The sequence below is a fragment of the Grampus griseus genome (genome assembly GCF_964374135.1).
Source record: "Grampus griseus genome assembly, chromosome: 4".
NCBI classification, from domain to species: Eukaryota; Metazoa; Chordata; class Mammalia; order Artiodactyla; family Delphinidae; genus Grampus; species Grampus griseus.
The window spans coordinates 17409600-17426752 of NC_138997.1; the positions used below are offsets into that span (position 1 = coordinate 17409600).

The 17153-nt window shown below is 36.1% G+C and overlaps 1 protein-coding gene across 2 annotated transcripts in view; it reads right to left on the reverse strand.

Moving 5' to 3' along the window:
- The window catches only part of DNAJB14 (DnaJ heat shock protein family (Hsp40) member B14), a gene marked incomplete at its 5' end in the record, with an annotated part of 41110 nt that overhangs the window by 1777 nt on the left and 22180 nt on the right, over positions 1-17153 (reverse strand). For both annotated transcript variants that reach the window (XM_082652949.1, XM_082652950.1), the window contains 4 exons: positions 1742-1914; positions 2798-2907; positions 3723-3817; positions 5589-5774. In XM_082652949.1, the coding sequence (XP_082509075.1) occupies positions 1742-1914; positions 2798-2907; positions 3723-3817; positions 5589-5774 (564 nt within the window). The remainder of the gene's footprint in view (positions 1-1741; positions 1915-2797; positions 2908-3722; positions 3818-5588; positions 5775-17153) is intronic.

Genomic DNA, 17153 nt, shown 5'->3' on the forward strand with positions numbered 1-17153 from the left:
ATAAGCAGGTCTTTCATACATTCATTCATATGAATTCATTAATCATTCATCCAACTGTTCATATATCCATCAAAAATTTACTCTGCCTATGTTGTACCAACAATTGTGCAAGGTGCTACAGATCAAAAAATTAGGTGAAATAAAATTAAATAAGTAAAATTTGGGAAATACTTCCCTTAAGACCTTTGGCTAATGCACGGTTGCCCCGACCTCAACAATACTGGCATTTGGGGCTAGATAATTCTTGGTGTGGAGGTTGTCCTGTGCATCCTAGAATGTTAGGCAGCATCCCTGGCCTTAACCCATCAGATGCCAGTAGCAATCCCTTCCACCCCAACCCCGTGTTGACGCTCACAGTTTCCAGACATTACCAAATGTCCCCTGGGAGGCAGGGGCAAATCATTCCCAGCTGAAAAACCACTGGTCTTATGTAACCTTCTCCACTTTGAGAACATACTGATTCACAGACTCAGAGACTTAGAAACCAAGGAGGTTTCTCCTCTAACTATCAGTATATAGATGAAGAAACCAATGCCAGAGATAAGAACTCTCTTAGAAGTATACAATGGTTATGTTTTATCAAATTTTCTCTAGTGGATAAGAGGTGATAATTGCTCCCATTTTCTGAGTATTTACTACATGTGAAACACTTCAACTATTGCCTGATTTAATTTTCACAACAAGCCCATAAAGTTAGGTATTAGAGAGAAGACTGTGAAGCACAGTGCCTAGATTATGAAAGCAAATTGGTTTTGAATCACAGATCACCTCAATGACCTTGGGCAAGTTACTAATTAATCTCTCTATGCCTCAGTTTCCTCATATGTAGAGTGGGTATAATCGCCTCACAGTGTCATTGTGGAGCTTAAATGAGTTAATATATATAAAGGGCTTGGGACAATGACTGAAAAAATAGGCATTGTATAAATTATAGTTACTTCCTGTACCCACTCATCATCATCATCATCCATTTTATACACGAGGGAATAAATTCATAGAGGTTAGAATATTCGGCCTTAATCACTCAGCTAAAAATTTCAGACCTAGGATTCAACTTTAGCCTGTTTAATTCCAATGTCTACACTATATGGTCTATATTATTATCTGGAACAGTAAGAAAAACAAAAAACTATAATAACAGTTCACATGGAGCATCTCAGCAGATTCTTATGGTCAATAGTCAATCTTTTTATAGATATAACTGCTTAAATTAAGGAAGCTGAGGCTGGAAGAGGCTAAACAAATTAAGTGTTCACAAGAACTTCTCTACCTACAAAATAACTAAAGGAAAGTGGAATGTCAACAAAACTCATTGTACATTAAGTGTTACCTGTTGAAGCTAAATTGATGAAGAGTTTCAAATTTAATTCTGAAACAGGATACATATTAAAACTGATGACATAGTTTATACCAGGATTTTTTTCTTTCTTAGTGGTACATAAAATAATGTTGCATGTTACAACTGACAACATCTTAAATACAATGAAATTTGATATTATCTACTTATTCCATCAAATATTTATTAAGAACAATAACATAAATACCATTTATTAAGTTCTTGCCATGTGCCAAATATTCTTATAAGACCACATGTACATTAAAACATATTGTCTCATTTAAGTACTGGGCTCCGAGTATGTGCCAGGCAATTCTAGAACATTCCTTGAGTAGGGAAATCTACAGTAATCAATTCCAAAGACTCTGAATAAGTTTTTAAATGTTAAATATTTGATAAACTTACTTTGTTGTCTTTCTTTCCAGCAATTATTTCGAATATTAGTCACATAATCTTCTTCCACACTCTTTTCTACCTTTTGTAATAACATTCCTTTATATTCATTTTTAAAGTCTTTGTTGACATAATAAACGACACCCAAGTTTTCTGTCTGCATTTTAATCGTTTGCCCTGATCCACTGTAAAAGAAATGCTTGATCATTATTTTTTTAATTAAAATCGTACATTCTGATCTGCTTCTACAAATCAAGCTAATAAAAATAATTAAAAAGTCAATATTGGTAATCAAATATTTAATATCTCAAATTACCTAAAACCACCATTTATGTCATAAAAAAGTAATCATATTTTAATACATTATGTTCCTATAAGTTCTCTCAATTTTTAGTTAATAAAAAACTTATTTGGAAAAAATAAATCACTTCTTATTTTTAGACCAATCTGTTTTTAATACTATATAATCACTAGCAATATGATTTTACAAAGTTTCCATTATATTCATTGTATTACACTAAAATTTTTTGGAAGGTATGCTGCATTAAATTTGCTATATGTCCTGATCGCTTATATATAAAGTATATTGTGGAAAAATACCTCACATAACAAAAAAGTAATATTTGCTTTTATTTAATCAATATTTTATAAACAGAAGAGTGAAGTTATATCCTCTTTAACGACACAAATCCTATGTGAGATCAATCACAATTCTACTTTTCTCTTTAAAGTCGTTTTGTCTTCTAAAGCTTTTTGTCTTTGATGTCAACACATTACCTATTACATTAAATTGCCATCAAGTTCGACAGATGTAACACTTCTGTGTTTTGTCTGTTCAACAAAGTAACACTTCTGTCTTTATCCACAATAGAACAGAAATGTAAACTAACATAATACAAACTTATTGCATAAGTAAACTACCTTTAAAACTAGACATTTTAAAATCAGGTACACATGTAGTAATAGAATATTTGGCACTTCAAAGTTTAAAAGAGCACAAGGCCCTTTAAAGTTAGTTAGGTAAGAAACAAGAGTTCTTTTTTTGTAAAACTTCACTGAGCTACTTACGATCTGGGATATAAGGAATAAGGAGGATTAGAGACCATCAATTGGCTTAATAATGACACGAGGATCAATACAATAATGGGCATCAGCTGGATAAACACAGAAAAACCTCCCTACAAAAAAATCATCAAAGAATAACAAATTGTAATATAACTTTAGTTGTCAATAATCCAACAATTGTCAAACATTTTTAGAGGAAGAAAGGACATTTGAGATAATCGGTTCAGTGCTTCCAAATCTGCCTGATCATACCAATGTCCTGGGGTGATTCTTAAAAATACAACTTTTTAGGTGCCTCACCTAGAGATCCTGATCATGATTTGGAAAACATTGGTATAACCCGATCTCATTTTACAGATGAGGAAGTTCTCTGTCTCCCTCTTTTTCTTCGTACAGAGACTATCAATACGCAGCAGGTTGCAAAACTATTTTTATCATGGATTTGAGGGTGGAACATGGACACTGATGAGAGTGGCACAGCTGGGGACCAGACCTTTTAATTTCTGGTCCAGTGCCCTTTCCATTTACCTTTCTCCTTCACGTAATTTAACAGCTATATGCAATTAGGTATAACTGCATTAGAGTAAGGCAAGTCACTTCTAGTTTAATTTTTTCAGTATTAATTCTAAATTATTTAGAACCAACAATAAGAATTTACGTTCAGAACATGCACACTGCAAGTTTACCTTCATTAGAATCATAGAATACCAAATGTGAAGGTGTCATGTTGCCCAACCACCCCTCACCTTGACTTCTACCCCTGCTCCCCCAATATCCCTAAGGATTCTCTAGTCTCTATTGAACACCTCTGGTAAAAGAAAACTCATCACTTCCTTTTAAAACAACTTGCCCTATTTTCAGACAACTCTATGCTTTTCCTGAGCTGAAATCTGCCATTTTCTGATTCCTAATCATATCATAAACATACATCTCCTCTTTCTTCTTCTCTTTCATGTCCACTATGTTGATGCTGATGTTGACTGCTATAGCCAGCTCGTCCATTTGAAAATGAATGTACACTACCTAGAAAATTAAAAGCAAGGTTAAATTAGGGAGAACAATTATCATCAGAAAAATCATATTTTCCTTTATATTTGTATTTATTTTTAATTACTAAAACAATGCATGTTTGAGTGATGAATGCTTATTGCCCTCTCCTCTTGTGAGTGAAGGGTGGACAAAACCAGGAATGATTCTTCTTTGCTTCCCTTAAACTAAGGAGAAGCTCTTTCTTGATGAAAACTTGAATGAGAGGTCCTTCCTAATACTGCATACAGAGAGGACTTTTGCTGTGATTGGTTGATTTTACAAACCTTGGATCATTAATCTGAAACTCTGCTTTCTGCATTTATCAATGAATCACAAGTTCTTCTAGAAATCAAAAGCTCGTGCTCTAATTCATTTTTTAAAAAACAGCTATATAATATACTATGGTACAGGTGGACCACAATTTTCAAACATTTTCTTGTTGATGGATATCCAAGTTGTTTTCAAAAAAGGTGACCAGGGGCTTCCCTGGTGGCGCAGTGGTTGAGAGTCCGCCTGCCGATGCAGGGGACACGGGTTCGCGCCCCGGTCCGGGAGGATCCCACGTGCCGCGGAGCGGCTGGGCCCGTGAGCCATGGCCGCTGAGCCTGCGCGTCTGGAGCCTGTGCTCCGCAGCAGGAGAGGCCACAACAGTGAGAGGCCCGCGTACCGCAAAAAAAAAAAAAAAAAAAAAAAAGGTGACCAACCAGAAATGGCTATCACTGATAAAGTAAACTATGTTATAACAAGCAAAAGAACTGCAAATCAACTATCAGAAAAATTCACTATTGTCTGAAAGATTTCTAATTGTTCCCAGCATATTTTTAGTCAAAATTATTAGTCTGAATAATTTTTTTGTGAGAGGTAATTATGTATCCTAGTATGTCAAAATGCAGGTTATATTTTCAGTCATTAATTTGTATTTACACATCCTCTTTCTTTCAAGGATGCTTTACAAAATGCCTTATCAATGATCACAATCTTTCTCAATAATATCCAGACAGGACTACCAGGTCAAATTATATTGCTACATTCATAAAGACTATCCTAATTTTGAATGGAATGTTTAACTTAGCACCTTTTGTTACGGCTGTAAACAAGACTGGAGCTATAATTTTAAACACCTTAGAGAAGCTACTCTTAAAGAAAATTAATTTCCACACAAGCAACTTACAGTAAATGTAAGTAAAACACAGCACTACTTATGCTGGTACTAAAAATCTATTCATTTAGTAGTACTTCTACAGTATTTTACTTTGATAGCGTACTTCAAGAAATTATTTCTATCTTAATGTAATTTTTTAGAACCCACTTACTTTATATGTAACTTATGATTCAGACATTTCAATGGACAGTACCTCCACATACATCCATATTAACAATCTACAATATTATTAATGAAATCTACAAAGATCTTCAAAGAACCAATGTCAAATAGTCTTTCAAGGTACAGGTTACTTCCTACAATTGTATTGGCACTTAACTAATGCATTGCCACTGAATTTCCTACTTACAGATCCTTTCTTCAGCTCTATGTAAAATACGCAACATCTTTTAAAAAATAAAGTATGTTCTAGGAAAAAGACAGACTTACAATAAAGGTAATAAGTCTAACAATTTTCTCCTATCTTCATGAAAAACCATCACAGGATCATAATACTATAAGAAAATGTCAGGGAGAAGGTACATAAATCTCTAAATAGCCTAACTGGAGGTGATGATCTCTAGCTTCATAAAGTACAAATATTTATAACTAACATTAAAATACCTGAAGGAAATCCACCACCAAAGAATATATTAAACAAGTCTTCTGGAGTTATATCAGCTTCACAACCTCTATGGAAATTAAATCTACCATTGTTCTGTTGATTACATGCTTGTTCTTCATTGCCTGTGAGGTCATACTGCTTTCGTTTTTCTGGATTGCTTAAAACCGCATAAGCATTTCCAATCTCTGAAAAAGTAATGAGCAAAAGTTGATAAGCAAAGCTTTTATATTATAAAAGACTGCCCCATATAAAGGCTACTTGTCAAACAACAACAAAAAATGACTTGAGGTTAATCAAAAAAATAATAAGACAGTAACAATTTCTTTTAAAGGTATTATACATTGCTTACAATTACACATATTACCTCCCAATACAATTTTTTATATTATCCAGGCAAGTCTCCCTACTGCCCTGAACATAAAGGAATGCTCATCTTGCTTTCTTACCATTGTGCTCCCCTAACTTCCTGCTTCTTTTCTTGAGTATCCCAATCTAGTCATTCATTACTGCCCTTCAAACCAATAATAATAGCAGTAGCCACCAACTACCAGGCTCTGACCCCAATATCTTATTATTTTATCCATTAGTATCTCAACTTTACAGATGAGCCCCCTGAGGTTCAAAAAGGTTAGGAAACTTGTTCAAGATCAAATTTATTTTAGGATAGTAAGTAAACTCTATGCAACCTACACCATAAACCTTTCTTGCACACTCCAGCCCAGAGTAAGCTGTTCTTCATTTTATTCCTGAACAATTTTATTTCTATTAAACTGTCAACTCCATGAGGGTACGGACTGCATCTAAGTTTTCACTGCAATATCCCCATGGTAGAGCATAGAGACTGAATTTGTTTTGAATGAATCCATATATCCATATCTCTAGTCCTCCTATCTCACTTTGCTACTTTCATGATATTCATAAAGAATTCTATTGCCTACCTCATACTCCCATGTCCAAAAGAGCACATTAATTACCAAAATGTCTTCTCCAGGTAATTTACAAAAGCTGTAATGCTTTAATCTAAATGCAAGAATTACTCTATTCACATTCTGAAACATCTAATAATTAATCATTTTATAAGAACAGCTTACTTCTTAAACTGGATCATAAACCTCTTGCATATGGGATTATTTTAAAAATACGTTTGAGATCCCATGTGGTGGTTGCCATAGGCATTGTGCAAGCAAATACATGCTCATTAGGTAGCTGTTTCTGGAGGACTACATAGCACACTGAAATTAATCATATACAGATACTCTGGACCCATTCTTCTGATTCAGAGATAGCTTTCAGGTGGTCTGTGAACCCTATGGTATGAAAAATTAGGTGGATGGTCCATTTATCTCAGGAGATGGTCCAAAACCTTCTTCAGATTTGCAAATAGACCTGTGACTCAGAAATATAGCAATCATTTATAATGCTGCTCCAATGGAGAAGCATAATCAGAGACCCCAGCAATGTACTTACAAACACCATCAAGGTATTAACACATACCTAAAAAAGAAGTATATCTTTCAATATCTGCCAAAGTTGTACTTCTAGTAATAATATCAGTTTTAGGATTTAACCTCTATGCACTAAAAGGACTATTTCAGGTTCACAATGCTATTACTTTTTATATTAATAATATATTGGCAACCCAATTCTATCTTTAAAGCTTTGCTTTTTAAAAAAATGACTTCCAAACATTATGATGTTTTAGAAAATATTTGTGAAAGATTGTCCTAATTCATAATTGTATATGTAAGACAATTTATTCTATCTACTGTGACTAATTTTCTATTCACTTACTTTGTGCTATACCTATAATCAAGATTTTTTTTTCAGGTCCTTATTATCTTACAAATTAAAACCAAAATTTATTTTGGTATTCAAAAGCCTCACAAGATACATTTCCATCTCAGTGTTATTTACTTCACTAAAAGATACCTTCTGCTTTATTCATTTTTCCTTAATCACACTTTTTATAACTTGAGGTTAACTTTAGATTCACATGAAGTTGTAAAAAATATTACAAAGAGATCCCTTCTACCTGTTACCTAATTTCCCCAATGATAATATCTTATAAAATTATATATAAAATATCACAGATAGGATACTGACATTGATATAATCAGGATGTAGAACATTTCCATCACCGTCTCAGGTTGCCTTTTAAACCACACCCACTTCCTTCCCCTCCATCCCCTCTTCAAATCCCCACAACAACTAACCACTCTATTCTCTATTTCTAAAATCTTGGCATTTCAAGAATGTTATATCAATGGAATAATACAGTATATAAATAGAATGACACCTCCCAGATTGGCTTTTTTCAATCAGCATAATTCTTTGGAGATGGATCCAAGCTGTTATGTAAGCCATTCATTCCTTTTTTATTGTTTTCCATGGTATGGATGTTTGTTTCACTAATAACCCAGTGAACATCATCTGGGCTGTTTCTAGTTTTGGGTTATTACAAATAAAACTGCTACATAGGGACTTCCCTGGTGGTGCAGTGGTTAAGAATCCGCCTGCAGGGGACTCGGGTTCAAGCCCTGGTCCGGGAAGATCCCACATGCCGTGGAGCAACTAAGCCCGTGTGCCACAGCTACTGAGCCTGCGCTCTAGAGCCCGTGAGCCACAACTATTGAGCCCATGTGCTGAAACTACTGAAGCCCACACACCTAGAGCCCATGCTCCGCAACAAAAGAAGCCACCGCAATGAAGAGTAGCCCCCGCTCGCCACAACTAGAGAACGCCTGCGCACAACAACGAGGACCCAACGCAGCCAAAAATAAATAAATTAAAAAAAAAAAAAACAACTGCGGGCCTCCCTGGTGGCGCAGTGGTTGAGAGTCCGCCTGCCGATGCAGGGGACACAGGTTCGTGCCCCGGTCCGGGAAAATCCCACATGCCGCGGAGCGGCTGGGCCCGTGAGCCATGGCCGCTGAGCCTGCGTGTCCGGAGCCTGTGTTCCGCAACGGGATAGGCCACAACAGTGAGAGGGCCGCGTACCGCAAAAAACAACAACAACAACAAAAAACTGCTATGTACATTCATGTACGTGTAAACATAAATTTTTATTTCTGGGATAAATTCCCAGAAATGCAATTGCTGGGCTGTCTATTAGTTGAATACTTAGTTTTGTGAGAAACTGCTAAACTGTTTTACAGAGTGACTGTGTCATTTCATATCCCATCAGCAACGCATAAGTGATCCAGTTACTCTGCATCCATACCAGTATTTGGTGTTCTTACTAATTTTTACTTTAACCATTCTGATAGGTGTGTAGTGATATCTCATTTTGGTTTTACTTTGCATTATCCCTAATGGCTAATGAATGTATTAAAAAACCTTTTCACATGCTTATTTACCATGTGTATATAATCTTTTGTGGTATGTCTCTTAACCAATTTCTAATTGGGTTGTCTGCTTTTTTAATTGGGGGTTTGGGGAGTTCTTTATATAACCTAGACACTAGTCCTTTGTCAGATATGTGCTTGGCAAATATTTTCTCCTATCTTGTTGCTTGTCTTTTCTGTTACTTCATAGCATCTTTGCGGAGCAAACAAAAAATTTTTTGATGAAGTCCAACTTATCCACTTTTTGTTTTATAAACTGTCTAGGTTAAGTCTAAGAAGTCACTGCATAGCCTAAGATTCTAAAGTTTTGCTTCCATGATTTTTTGCTAAAAGTTAAAGTGTTGTTTTATATTTATATCCAAGATTCATGTCAAATTCATTCTTATATAAAGCATGAGATTTAGGTCAAGGTTAAATTTTGTTGTTGTTGTTTTACCTATGAACGTCCAATTGCTCCAAAACCATTTGCTGAAAAGGCTATCTCTTCTCCACTGAATTTGCACCTTTGTCATACTGTATGGGTTCCCTGCCCTGTTCCATTGATCTATGTGTCTATCCCTCTCCCAATATTACACTGTTTTGCTAACTGTAGCTATAAAGTAAGTCCTAAAATCAGGTACACTAATTACTCCTACTCCTTACCTTTAATGAACCATTTTTATTAATTCAGGTTCTTTGTATTTCCATATGAGTTTTAGAATAAACTTGCTCTTATCTACAAAGAAGTCTTGTTAGGATTTTGACAGGAACTGTATTAAATGTGTTTATCAATTTGGGGAGTCTTGACATCTTTACTACCATGTCCTTCAATCCATGAACATGATATATCGTTCCATTTATTTAGATACTCTGATTTCTTTCATTAGTATTGTATAGCTTTCAACATACAAATCTTATACAAGTTTTGTTAAATTTACAGCTAAGTATTTCTTGTGTGTGTGTGATTGTAAACAGTAATGTATTTTTAATTTCAGTGTCTACATGTTCACTACTAGTATATAGAAATACGCTAAATAGAAATTGATTTTTTTTTTTTTTTTTTTTTTGCGGTACGTGGGCCTCTCACTGTTGTGGCCTCTCCCGTTACGGAGCACAGGCTCCGGACGCACAGGCTCAGCGGCCATGGCTCACGGGCCCAGCCGCTCCGCGGCATGTGGGATCCTCCCGGACCAGGGCACGAACCCGTGTCCCCTGCATCGGCAGATGGACCCTCAACCACTGCGCCACCAGGGAAGCCCTAGAAATTGATTTTTGTATGTTTATCTTGTACCCTGAAATCTTGCAGGATTCACTTATTAGTTCTAGGAGTTTTTATTTTTTTTGGTACATTCCATGGGTATTTTATACATGATCATGTTATTTGCAAATAGGGACAGTTTGATCTCTTCCTTTCCAATCTGTGTGCCTTTTATTTCCTTCTCTCACCTTAATGCACTGACTAGAATTTCCAACACTATGTTGATTAAGAGTGGTGAAAGGGGACATTCTTGTTTGTTCCCAGTGTTAGGGGGAAAGCATTAAGTCTTTCACTGTTAAGTATACTGTTAACTGTAGGTTTTCCATAGTTGCTCTTTTATCGATTTGAGGCAGTTTCCTTTGGAATTACTATTTTCCTATCAGTGTTTTATTTCCTGTCAGTTTTACCATGAATGAGTGGAGAAATTTTTCAAATGCTTTTACTGCACTGACTGATAAAATAAGATTTTTCTTATTTAGCCTATTAACACAGTGGATCACTCTGATTGATATTCAAATAGTGAACCAGCTTTGCATCCTTGGAATAAACTCTACTTGGTCAGGATGTATAATTTTTTTAAAAGATTGTTTGTTTTGTTTTTTAAATAAATTTATTTATTTTATTTATTTTTGGCTGCATTGGGTCTTCGTTGCTGTGCGCGGTCTTTCTCTAGTTGCGGCAAGCGGGGGCTACTCTTCGTTGCGGTGCGCGGGCTTCTCACTGCGGTGGCTTCTCTTGTTGTGCAGCACGGGCTCTAGGCGCGCAGGCTCAGTAGTTGTGGCTCGCGGGCTCTAGAGCACAGGCTCAGTAGTTGTGGCGCACGGACTTAGTTGCTCCGCGGCATGTGGGATCTTCCCAGACCAGGGTTTGAACCCGTGTCCCCTGCATTGGCAGGCAGATTCTTACCCACTGCGCCACCAGGGAAGCCCTTAAAAGATTGTTGAATTCTGATATTTTATTAAGGATATTTGGGTTTATTCCATGAAGGATATTAGCCTGTAGTTTTCTTTTTTTTTGCAGTGTCTTTGACTGGTTTTGATAGCAGTGTAATAGTTATTTTGTGAAATGGACTGGGAAATATTTCCTTCTCTTCTATTTTCAGGAAGAGACTGTAGAATTGGTTTTAACTCTTCTTGAAAAGTTTCATAGAATTCTCCAATAAGGACATCTGAGCCTGGAGATTTCCTTTTGGGAGTTTCCTAATTACAAGTTTACTTAACAGTTATAGGGCTGTTCATATTACCTACTTCAAAGTGAGTGAGTTCTGATCATTTTCAATTTTCAAAAAATTGGTTGTAAATTTATGTGTGTGGAGCTGTTCATAGTATTCTCTTACCCTTTTGATGTTTGCAGAGTTTGTATCCTTGTTTCTGATACTATTTTTGATAATAATAAATTGTCTTCTTTTTTCCCTTTGTCTGTCTGTCAATTTTATTGATCTTTTCAAACAACTAGTTCTTTTGTTTCACTGTTTTCAATTTTACTGATTTTCACTATAGTTTTTCTGTTTTCAATTTTACTGATCTCCACTCTCACCTTTATTTCCTTCCTTCTTCTTGCTTTAGGTTTACTTTGCTTTTCTTTTTCTAGTTTCATGAGGAGAAGCCTAGATGACTAAGGCTGTTCCTCTCTTCTAACACGTGCACTAAGTGTTATGTTTCCTCTTAGTGTTGCTTTAGCTGGTTCCCTCGAGTTTTTGATATGTTGAATTTTTATTCAGTTTAATGTATTTTTTAAAAATTCTCTTTGAGATTTCTTTTACCCATAGATTATTTGGAAGTGTGGTGTTCAGTTTCCAAGTGATTGAACATTTTCCAATTATTTTTCTGTTATTGACTCTATTTTGATTTCATTGTGGTCAAAGAACACACTCTGTATGATTTCAGTTTTTTAACTTGGTAGAAATTTATTTTATCATCCAGGACATGGTCTAACTTGGAGTATGTTCTGAGCACTAGAAAAGATTTGAGAGTCTGCTGTTGGGTGGAGTGTTCTATAAATATTGATTAAATCTTCTTGGGTAATAGTGGTGTTTAATTCTTTTATATTCTTGCTGATTTTCTGTCTTTTTGTTCTATCAAGTGTTGAGAGAGAGCTGCTAAAGTTTCCAACTATAATTGTGAATTTACCTATTTCTCTTTCCAGTCATATTAGTTTTTGACTTACATATTTTGCATCTGTTTTTTGGTGTATACACATTTATATTGTTATATCCCCTTGAAGGATTGTCCCTTTATCATAACATAATATCTGTGGTAATTTTTTTAGTCTAAATTCTACTTTTTCTAGTATTAATACAGCTATTCCACTTTCTTTTGATTAATGTTTACATGATATATCATTTTTCATTTCTTTACTTTCAGCCTGTCTATATTGCTATAAATGCAGTGAGTTTCTTATAGGTAACATATAGTCGAGTCATATATTTTTAATTCACTCGGCCGATCTGTCTTTTAATTGATATATTCAGATCATTTACATTTATATGTTAACTACTGATAAGTTAGAGCTTATGTCTACCATTTTATTTTTTGTTTTCTGTTCTGTTTTCTTTTCCCTAACTTCCTGGGAGTTATGTGAACATGCTTTTTGGAATTCCATTTTGATTTATCTAGTGTTTTCTGACTCTATCTCTTTGTACAGTTTTTCAGTGGTTGTTCTAGATATTACATTATATATACATAACTTACCACAGCCTACTAATATCATCACTTTGCTAGTTCAAGTGTACTGTGAAATCCTTACTTCTACTTCTCTTTACTTTCCTTTGTTCTTCCCCATTTATAATGTAACTGCCTTATGTATTTTCTCTACATACATTGAGAACCACATCAGATAATATTAAAATTTTTGCTTCAAATGTCAAACATAATTTAGAAATTCAAGAGAAGCAAAGTATATTGCATTTACCCATATTTTTGCTTATGCTGTCCTTTCTTCCTTCTTGATATTTCAGATTCCTTTTTTTTATTATTTCCTTTTGTTTAGAAATTTTCCTTTAGCTATTCTTTTAGGGTATGTCTGCTAATGACAAATTCTATTACTTTTCCTTCATCTGAAAATATCTTGATTTCCCCTTCATTCCTGAAAGATATTTTTGCTGGGTATAGAATTCTGGGTTGATAGTTTCTTTTCTTTCAGTATTGAAAACTGTGCCACTTCTTCCTGGCCTGCATGATTTCAGATGTGAAATTCACTGTCATTTGAATTGCTTTGCCCCTATAGGTAAGGTGTCACTTCTCTTTTGCTGCTTTCAAGGTTTTTTCTTTATCTTCAGTAGTTTGACTATGATGTGTCTTGGTGTGGATTTCACTGGGCTTATCTTTTTGGAGTTCACTCAACTTCTTAAATTATGGAAGTTTATATCTTTTGTCAAGTATTTGAAGTTTTCAACCTTTATTTTTTTTTAGTACTTTTTCAGCTATGCCCTCTTTCTCCTCTTCTTCTAGGAAACATATAAGAATGTGAAATCTTTTGTTATAGTCTCACTTGTACGTGAGGTTATGTTCCTTTTTTCTCTTTCAGTCTATTTTCTCCACTGTTCAGACTGAATAATGTCCATTTTTCTATTTTCCAGTTCACTGATTTTTTTTCCTCTGTTATTCTGCTGTTTATGCTATTCATTACTAGTTTCATTTTGGTTTTGCAGTTTTAATTTATAGAATTTCTATTTGATTCTTTATACCTTTTGTTTATTTGCTCTGACTTTCTATTTCTTTGCTGAGACTTTTATTCTAAATGTTTCAAGCATATCTGTAATTGCTCATTGAAGCATTTTTATGATGGATGCTTTAAAGCCTTTGTTAGGCAATTCTAACTCTTCTGTCATCTTCATGTGCATTTCTATTGATTGACTTTTTAAATTTGATTTGAAGTGTTCCTAATGTTTAGTATGGTAAGTGATTTTCAATTGATTTGTGATCATTTGAGGTATTATCTTATAAAGCTGTCGACCTTTCTAAAGCTTCTGTTTTAATTGTCCTGTTTGGTACAGGAAGTGAGGATACCATCTTGTTACTCCAAGGTGGGAGCAGAAGTTGAGGTTTCCCCCTTGGCCTCTGATGACGTCTGAAAGAAGAGGCTCCTCATCACTGATGGGCAGGGATGGGATTTCCAGTCCCCAGTCAAGCCTCCACTGATATCTCTTTGGCTGGAAAGAGGAGGGGTGCCTCATTATTGCTCCCCAGGTGGCTTTAATGACACCACAATGATATGGCTTTGCTTACCTCTGGATGGCAGTGAAATTCCAGGCCACTTATAACACTACCCCGGGTGGTGGGGGAGAGGAAGGGATACCTTGTTACTGCTGGTAGCAGTGGAAGTAACAGCTCCCTACTCAATCTTCTCTGTTACCACCCCAGTTGGGAGGGTAGGGCATCTCATTACAGCCTGGAGAGGGTGACAGTATAGGTTCTCAGCCTCTGCTGGTGTGGGTGTGGGTGGGGCCACAGTTTTTTCTGTGGTATTTGGCTGCGGTAGAACGGCTACTGCTTAAAAGTTTTCTGTCTTGCTATGTTGCCCCTTTCCGGGTTGTCTGGCTAGAGACAGCAGGCCTTTCTTGGGAATTGTTTGTCTGTGCTCATTGGTGTTTCTGGGTTATCTGCTTCTCCAGCACCCAGCCTAAGACATAAAAGGCAAAATGCAACCCAAGCAACACACTGCCGTGTTGTTCTTTGGGTCCCAAGGTCCTTAGCTGGTCTACCTTCTTCCCTCTATGTTTCAGTTTCCTTATGTTTGTTTTATTTTATAACTAATATCCAGTTGCACTTTAGTGTGAGGAAGAGGGAAAAGTATATCTCTTCCATCTTCCTGAAAGTGGACGTTGTCACTGACTTTTTTTTTTTTTTTTTTTTTTTGCGGTACACAGGCCTCTCACTGCTGTGGCCTCTCCCATTGCGGAGCACAGGCTCCAGACGCGCAGGCTCAGCGGCCATGGCTCACGGGCCCAGCCGCTCCACGGCATGTGGGATCTTCCCGGACCGGGGCATGAACCCGTGTCCCCTGCACCGGCAGGCGGACTCTCAACCACTGCGCCACCAGGGAAGGCCGTCACTGACTTTTAAATCACTTCCCTCATTCTCATATCCAAGTTTCTGCCATCTTCTCTCTTCACTAACCGTAGAAATCATACACACCTTGTGTAAACTCTTAATTCTCAGCAATTATATGATGGATTCTCCAATTACTCATTAATTCTACTTTATCTTTCTGACTTTTCTTCAGACATCTTTATTCTATGTTTTGAATTTAATTACATTCAGTCTTCTGGGAGATCCTGGGTAAATCAGTTAATCTCTCTGAGCCTCAATTTTCTTATTTGTGAAAGAATGACACTGGTTCCCCTCTATTTCAGAAGATTGTTAATAAGCATTAAATTTTTAAAAATAGGAATGAAAAAACTATAAAATGCTTGTCAAATGTTAGGTATTACCATTATTCCAAATGTTCTGTGTGAGTCTTGTCTCCTCTTCAAAAATTACAAATTCTTTGAGTAAGAGGATATCTCATATTTTCTTACTGTATATCTCTCAGAATTAGCCCATAGGGTAGAACTGATATCTCTGTTCTTATAGATTCACTCTAGATGTTAAGAATATTGAACTACCAAACCTAACACAGGCAGTAGCATCTGATCCATTATTATTTATCAAGCAAACATATAAACAGCTAATCAATGCCCTTGTCATTATATTCAAGTATATGTAAACAGGCACATGTACTATTCAAATAGACTCTGAAATACGTGGGAGTCTTTGAAGGTCAAGGTAGACTGGGCATGTTTTGAAGATATCCACATCAGACAGAAGAAAAGGGATCCATTTGATTCAAATATTTTTTTAAGGTACGTTTATATATACTATGCAAGTCACTGTCCAGATGTAAATAAAATATTCTCTGCTTTGAGAAACTCACAAACCTAACTAAAGAACAAAGAAAGAGCTACATGAAGTTAAGAGTTCATTTAGTCTACTCTCTCTTTTTTTTTTTTTTTTTGCGGTACATGAGCCTCTCACTGCTGTGGCCTCTCCCACTGCGGAGCACAGGCTCTGGATGCGCAGGCTCAGCGGCCATGGCTCATGGGCCCAGCCGCTCCGCAGCATGTGGGATCCTCCTGGACCGGGGCACGAACCCGCGTCCCCCGCATTGGCAGGCGGACTCTCAACCACTGCGCCACCAGGGAAGCCCCTAGTCTACTCTCTTTGATAGTAAACTTTTATTTTTAAAGTTTTACAAAACACACAAATGAAAATATCTCTTCTATCTAATTTAATTCCGTAACCAATTATCTCCTCTTTTTCTATTCTTGAAAGATATAAAAAACAAGTGGTTTCCATTTTCTGTAAAAAGTATTTTGGCAATTACAGAGCAATAAATCTATACTTACCTCTCATATAAACAAAAAACTATAGTTTTTACTTAGAATAAACAGCTTGGTATCCCAAACACAGAAATTTAGATCAAATGCTTAAAAATAAAATAAGACGATTCAGAAGGTAATGAAAAGGTCCTATGCGTTGAATGAATGAAACCTGCCATTTCTGTGTGCTGACACACTAGCAGTAATATTTTCTAATTAACTACCTTTGCTCACCAAGCATCTCTGGCTTACAATCTGGGTTTTCTTTTCTTTATTTTTTTTAGCCATGCCACGCGGCACGTGGAATTCACAGACCAGGGATCGAACCCGGGCCCCCTGCAGCGGAAGCGTGGAGTCTTAACCACTGTACTGCCAGGGAAGTCCCAACAATCTTGGTTTTCTATGTAGTTTCCACTCAATGAAATATGGGTTCATCAACCACCACCCTATTATGATCCTCTTTGGAGTTAATAAATTGGCATTCTGACTTACAAATAACCCCCTATGTATTGAATAATGTGCGCCTTTCCTCTAGAGATGAATCACCGCCAAGCATGTTGATAAATATTAAGTTTCTAGTTTTGCAAAGTGTAGTATTAGACTCTGAAATGTACCACACCAGAGA